The following is a 7,699-nucleotide window of genomic DNA, read 5'->3' on the forward strand; positions in this document are numbered from 1 at the left end:
TAGCCCATGCACAAACTTATTCCCAAGGAAAGTTGCAGTCTAATCCCAATCCATAACAGAGTAAAGCAGAGGCCGTCTATTCAGAGCCCACAAACCCAAATGGGCTCAGTTATCCCAAGAAATCTTGCACAAGCCTCTTTTTCAGAGCCTGTTTGCTCTGACTAGAGCACTGAAACCTTCTGTCTAGCTCTTGTCCAATTAGCCCATGACAGAAATGAGAACAATTGTGTATTGCCTTATCTCACCAGCGGTTCCGTGGGGATCAGGATGAGCACCCACCTGGCCAGAGGGAGCCTTCAGTTCTCTCATGACTTACAGCTTTTTCAAATGAGCTCGGTTATAGACACGTTTCCCCATTTCTGAGGCTCCCATGAGCATGGAGTGGTAATAGTCTCCCCATGGTGTCAGAGAAAGAAACCATTTGGAGTTGGAGATTTGCGTTCAAAACTCAGATTCTAAGTCTTTAGAGCTAACTTCTTAGTAACAGGACAACCCAAGAAGTGGTTGGGAAAGAGAGGAGTCTTCCTCAACTGTCTGGAGCCGGCCTTTCAGCAGGATTGCTTGAGTCTCAGAATTGTTTGTTCCTAAAAATATCATATGTATGTATCAAAAAAGGAAAGACAATATATAGTTCTATTATGTTAAATAGTGCCTTTTTATTTTTAACATAAGAAAATATAAATAAAAAACTAACAAATTATAATGTCATCTTGATATTTATTTTAATTTTATTTCATAATTTTCATATTCATATGATTTTGAATATTTGAATCATATTAGAATTTAAATTTTTATACTATAACTCAAGCTGCAAGTCATGATACATACTTTATTTCTTTCATAATTAATCAGAATAAATTTCACAGAATTCTTTTTTTAAATGGACATTGTGGTGGTTTGATATACATATATATTGTGGGAGAATTCCCCTCATCTAGTTAATTTACATGTCCATCATCTGACAATTACGTATGTCTTAAGTATGAGTCTTATATAAATTATATATATACAGTGGAGCCTCACTATTTGGAGATTTTATAATTGCAAATTTGCCTAGTCCTTAACATTTCTTCTTAAGGCCCAATAAATACTCCTGGCGCTTTCACAGTCATTAGCAGACATGCAAAGAGCTGGGAAAAATTTGAGTTGCCTAACACTCTCATTCCCAGTAGAGGCTGAACAAAGTGAGTCTCAATTTTCATTTCAGCTCTCATTCTATAAACAAGAGTCATTTTTGCATTCTATCAGTGACATTTTTTTTTTTTTAATTTTTGTGCTTTTTGTTGGTAATCTCACTGTTTATAGTGGCTGCTAGGTGTAATGCTGAAGTTCACTAGAAAATAAATAAATATTTTAAAATTTATTTATGATGTGGACCAGAGTGAAATAATATTTTTCTTTTGTTCCTAAATGCAAGAATGTTGCGATGTGCCTTGTGAAAAAAACAACTTCATTAGATAAATTTCCTTCAGGTATGAGTTAAAGCATTGTTGGTTGTGAGCTAAAAGTTAATGAACCAAAAATATGGTTCACCTAGCCAAAGGAAAAGGAAATTCACCTATCTGTATATGAAGCCATTCTAATAACTTCTACAGCGTGTGATAAGGATATGGAAAAGATGAAACAGAGGCTAAATTTGTGGATTCATGAGATGACAACTAATTAAAAATGTATAGTGGACAGCATTGTTGTGAAGTCAAAGAAATTTACAGTCATGTCACTCGGGGTCAGAAAAATATCAAACTCTTTTTCAGCTAGGCCTGGCTGGTTAGCACATTTCAAAAGTCAATGAGGCATGAAAAATCTTAAATTTACAGCTCAGGCAGGTTTTGCTTATCACGAAGCTGAGGAAGAATTTTTTTCAATGCCTGCTATGTGTATAGGAGCCAGCCTTTGTTATCTAGTGGTTAAGATTAGACTCTCTCACCGTGGCGGCTGGTTTTTTTCCCCATCAGGGAACCACACTACCTGTCTGTCAGTTGTCATACCATAGTGGCTGCGTGTTGCTGTGATGCTGAAAGCTGTGCACTGGAATTTCAAATACTATGATGGTCACCCATGATGGACAGGTTTCAACGGAGCTTCCAAACTAAGACAGACTAGGAAGAAGGAGCTGGCCACCCACTTCCAAAAAAATCAGCTGTGAAAACCCTGTGAATAGCAGGAGTACTGTCTGATATAGCACCAGAAGGTGAGAAGATGGTGCAAAAAGACTGGGCAGGGTTCCACTCTGCTGTACACAGAGTTGCTAGGAGTCAGAATTGACTGGATGGCACTAATAGCAATGTGTACAAGAAAAGGATGATGAGGAAGAGCAGGTTTTCAACACTAATGAGACTGGCTTATTGTACAAGGATGCTGGCAAATGAACATATAGAACATAAGTGGCCTCCAAAGGTCCTGGTCTTTAATCATTTAAAGACTGCAATTAATCATTTGTGAGAACTATGTACTAAATGTGATGTCTTGAAGTAGAAACACACGTAAAACAAAGATATATATTGATCGATCTACATGGAAATGTTGTGACAAGAAGCTTGTAGGAAACTAACTCTGTATTTCCCCTAGGAACAATGGTTCCCTGTTTTCTAATTCAGTATTCAAGATGACTTTATAGAACACAAACTACTGAGAATAATGAGGGTGAACTATGTGTCTGTCTGAATGCGTATTTTTTTATATATATATATATATATATATGTACACACAAACATATATATATATATATATATATCGGGGTGGGTGGGTCTTGCTCTCTCTTTCTCCCATGAGAGAACTCCTGGGCTGAAGGAATCTCTCTTGGAGTACAGTAGTGCCAGGTTGAGGGAGGGGTGATGTGGATAAAGTGAAACTATTCTTTTTATCCTTTTCAATCTGTCTTTTCTCATTCTGCTCTACACTGGGGTCTTGTAACCTCTCAGCTGGATTTTGGAAATCTCATAAATGTATTCTCATCTATTAATGGTTTTAAATCAGTGCTTCTGTGTGGGGAGGAGTATTGGGACCTCCTATTCTGTCATCTTGCTAGCTTAAACCTCACTTTTCTGCCTTCATTTCCTTAGAAGCTAGTGCTCCCTAATGGCTCTCTTTTCTTGAGTCAGAGCCAGATTAGAAGCTAGAATCCTCAGAGACTTTGTGTCCTTTACACAACTGGCTCTAGGGGATTTTCTATTGAAAGCTCCTCCTTGGCAAAGAGCATTGCCCTCATAAAGACTGAGCAGATTGTGACACAACAGTGACAGGATTCCATCCTGGTGCTCAGGCTGGTGAGTCTTCCCTGTCTCGCAGCTCACAGTGCATCCACAGGACACAGCGAGGATGAAGGGAAAGAAGAGAGGTAGAAGAGGAAGAGAGGAGACCGGGATAAGTTTTGGAGAAAGAAGAGTAATGTTGAAGCTTAGGGAAAGAATAGGATCACATTTAGGAAAGGTCATATAGTATTAATAAAAGCATGTGGATTTCAGCCTGAATCCTTTTGGTGTGTGTTTTAGAAAAATCTGTCTCCTGATATCTAAAGAATGATGGATAGCATAGTATCTTTGGAATACATTCATAATGTTTTAAAATAATTTTCTGTTTAATATTACCAAAATATTTAGGGTTTTTGTCTTTATCATCTCTATTTTATAGATTAAAAGTGCGTGTTATTTACTTTTCTTTGATTACAGAGTGATTAAATCATGAAGCTGGTTTCAGCACAATTAATGTGACTGCAGAGCTCATGCTCTTCTGGAATCCTCCAACGACACAAAATGACCGAAAGACATTTTTTACTATGAAACAATTACGTGTAGTGAATGATTGAGTGCTTTGAAATTACTCCATTAACAAATGCCATAAGAAAGTTTCATTAAAATATATAGGAACAGTTTAGATAACCTTGAAAATGATATTTTCAGTTTGCTCAGAATATGCTCCCTATCCAGTCTTTTCTTCCGCATATTTGCCATGTAACTTAAGCTCTAAAAATTACAAGTGCCTCAGATTTATGCTGAAGATATTGATGGTTAATTGAGATGGATGTGAGTTTAAAAGAGATTATGTGTTGTGTGAATATGTGTGGAGGAGGGGGAGCTGTGTACATATGACGTGAGTGAGCCATGAATTATCATTTCCTTATTTCCGTTCCCTTTCCATTTCAACTTACTTCTTTCCACTGCACTTTCTTTCTATAGCTCTATAACAATAAGCTTTTCAAGAATTTGGCAAGTCTTTTAAACTATTTGAGGTGCAGATCTACATGTAATAGGGTTAAATATGTTCTCCTGTATGTGGTTATATAGATTAGAGATGATACTTGCACAGATTCTGACAGCATTGATGTTAGCACGCAGTACTTCGATAAATGGTGGCTGATGCTGCTATTTTGACTACCTTTACTTCTTTATTTTGTAATAATAATGAATAAATATTAACAAATGGACCATTTTTAATCCTTTAGAATTATTTTGAATATTTTAGATTAATATATCTGTTCATTAACAGCTTATTACTCATTTTGTGTGTTAACATCTGTGTGCTACCATCTAAGCAAATGGAACCAATAAAAATCACTGTTTATAGGGACTAGCAGAGCCCTATGTATGGCAAAATTAAGAGTTAATTATGTGGACAATGATGAGAGAAAGTAATTAATGAAGTAGGTATTAAAGAAAAATCTCAGCATAATACCTGTTATGAAACCATTGCACATTAACAGAGAAGAAAGGCGCTAACAAAGATGCGTGTATTACATAGAATTTTTCATTACCATCTGCTGCATAACTTCTCCCAGAGCCTTCTCATTGAGAATTGACTGCTTCACCTTGCTCTTTATGTAGTACATTTTTGATTGTGTGAATTAATTGAGGAAGAAAATGTACACAATTGTATCACATTCTTATTTCTCCAGGTTTCCAACACTGCAGATTTTTAGCTGCTGTCCTGTAGATTGAAGAACACACATTTGTAAGGAACATGGACTCAAGCATTACCATGCAGGATGTCTTTTCCCAATGACACCCAGTTTCACCCCTCCTCCTTCTTGTTGCTGGGGATCCCAGGACTGGAAACATTTCATATCTGGATTGGCTTTCCCTTTTGTGCTGTGTATCTGATTGCATTCATTGGGAACTTCACTATTCTATTTGTGATCCAGGCTGAGAGCAGCCTATACCAACCTATGTTCTACTTCCTGGCCATGTTGGCTACCATTGACTTGGGACTCTCCACAGCTACCATCCCTAAGATGCTTGGGATCTTCTGGTTTAGCCTCAGGGAGATCCTCTTTGATGCCTGTCTTACCCAGATGTTTTTCATTCACAACTTCACTGCTATGGAGTCAGCAGTTCTCTTGGCAATGGCTTATGACCGTTATGTGGCCATCTGCAATCCACTCCGATATAGCACCATCCTTACCAACAAGGTTGTATCTGTGATTGGTCTTGGTGTGTTAGTAAGGTCATTTATTTCTGTTATTCCTTTTGTATTTCTCATTTTGCGATTGCCCTTCTGTGGGAATCATGTCATTCCCCATACCTACTGTGAACATATGGGTCTTGCTCGCCTATCTTGTGCCAACATCAAGATCAATGTCATCTATGGCTTGGGTGCTATTTCAATCCTAGTGTTTGACATCATAGCCATTGCCCTTTCTTATGTTCAGATACTCTGTGCTGTTTTCCATCTTCCCTCCCATGAAGCACGACTCAAGTCTCTCAGCACATGTGGTTCTCATGTTTGTGTAATCCTTGCTTTTTATACACCAGCCCTCTTTTCCTTTATGACACATCGCTTTGGCCGAAATGTCCCCCGTTATATTCACATACTCCTGGCCAATCTTTATGTCATAGTGCCACCAATGCTCAATCCTGTCATATATGGAGTCAGAACCAAGCAGATCTATGACAGTGTGAAGAAAATATTATTAAAAAGTAAGGAATTCAAAAGGAATAGCACCTAATGAGTTGAAACTTTTGAGTAGAAAAACACCTTGTTACATTAAATCAAGTAAATTTAAATGTACTTGACAGAAATGTTTATTTATTTTAACTTTCTTCTGTAAATAATTTTAGTGAGTTCAGCGAGTGAAAGCCTTAGCTTTGTTATTCAATTCCTCTGGTAAATGATGGTCCATCAGAGTCTTTATATCGGATTTTTGAAATCACTAATGTCAGTTGATGGAAAGTAGGATTTACAAAGTCTGCCTTGTTTTCTGGGCACTAGAGGCCCTATATCATGCATGTGGATGTTTTTGATGATTCTCACTCCATTTTCATCTCCAAGGTCTTCCTGTGTCTGTTTCTCTCTCCTTATTTTGCATCCCCTCGTATCTCTCCTTCCTTTCCCTTTTTCTGTATCTTCAGAAATCTGTCGTTTTCATTACAACTTAAGGACTATATTGTGATATCCATGATTTCATCATAAATATTGTAAACATCCAAAATTGTTTCATAGATTAAGTACTGATTTTGTACACAGAAAGGAAGTGAGAAAATGAACGGAACTATAAAAAGCTTCACTATAAATTTTTATCTAGAGTTTGTCACAAATATATTTAGGTTTTCATAGTACAAATTATGACATAAACATAAAGAAAAGAACCACTTACAGCCTAGGGAGATTACTTATTTTCACCTGCTTAGTTCTCTTTGTTTTCTCATATATTTTTAGACTCATTTTGTGATTACTGTTTCCTTTGTCCTGTGTTTGCTCATATGATTTTAATAGTTAAATAGAACTTGAGTTCAGTCTCAGTTGTATCTTTAATATATGTTTCAATGATCCTCAATTTCTTTGCTTTATAAATATTATTTTTTATATCAAAGATTAAGCATGAAAACTTACTGATACAATGCTTCTAAAGTAGTCAGTATAGTGCCCTGTATGTTGTTAACAGTAAGTACAAAGTAGTTCTTAACCATTAGTATTATCATCACTATTGTTTGTATTACTATGTTTTGTTTTTTATTCTTGCTCTTGACAACAGTTCTTCCATTAAAGATGTATATGGGTTTTTATTTTAATATCTCCCTCACATAAAATACACTGAAGCTGAAGTGACACAACTAACATATAATGAGTATAAAATATAATATGTATATTATGTATGTATATATACTATATATGGTATAATGAATTGTTGAGATTTTATAAAAATATTGTGATTGCCTTTAAATTCTTATTCAAGGGAAATTGAAAAAATGCTCATTTTCCCTAAGCCCATCAAAAATTACATTTATGTTTTTCATATATATGTTTTCATATCTATGTTTCATATATATATACCGCTTAGTCTTTAAAAAAGGAATTTTTAATTTAGAAATAATCATTTACGTAATTTATTCTTCTCTTCCCCCATCTATAATATAAGATAATTTATCTCCACAATCTTTTGTCGTCTCAGTCCGTATTCTCTTAATCCTAATCATATGTTCCTCTTCCCAACTTTCCGTATCCTAATTTCTTGTATCAACTGTATGATAACTCTGTCTTTGAAGTCTCTTTATCACCAGCCACTTTCAGTCACCCAGAGCAGGTGATTTTATTTTATAAATGTCTCTTAGGTATTTTTCTTTCTGTCTCCGACCTTACTGCCTAAATACTAGTGGCCAACATATGATATTTGGACTTTTGCTACATTCCCCATGCCAAGCATCTCTCCCAGCTTCAGTTTTCCTGTCACCCTCTACATCCTTCTTGGTCTTCACTTTGTAGAGAT

At 36.1% G+C, this 7,699-nt stretch overlaps 1 protein-coding gene across 1 annotated transcript; it reads left to right on the plus strand.

Annotated features, from left to right (window-relative positions):
* The first annotated feature begins 4,975 nt into the window (after nt 1-4,975).
* LOC131409042 (olfactory receptor 52E2-like) lies at nt 4,976-5,941 on the plus strand. The gene has a single exon (XM_058546246.1). It carries the CDS (start codon nt 4,982-4,984, stop codon nt 5,939-5,941), a length of 960 nt encoding a protein of 319 aa, XP_058402229.1. The 5' UTR covers nt 4,976-4,981.
* Nucleotides 5,942-7,699: the final 1,758 nt, after the last annotated feature.

Source organism: Diceros bicornis, chromosome 7 (assembly GCF_020826845.1).
Source record: "Diceros bicornis minor isolate mBicDic1 chromosome 7, mDicBic1.mat.cur, whole genome shotgun sequence".
NCBI classification, from domain to species: Eukaryota; Metazoa; Chordata; class Mammalia; order Perissodactyla; family Rhinocerotidae; genus Diceros; species Diceros bicornis.

Coding starts and splice junctions, on each gene's coding strand:
- LOC131409042 (XM_058546246.1), top strand. CDS start 4,982: ATGTCTTTTCCCAATGACACCCAGTTTCACCCCTCCTCCTTCTTGTTG.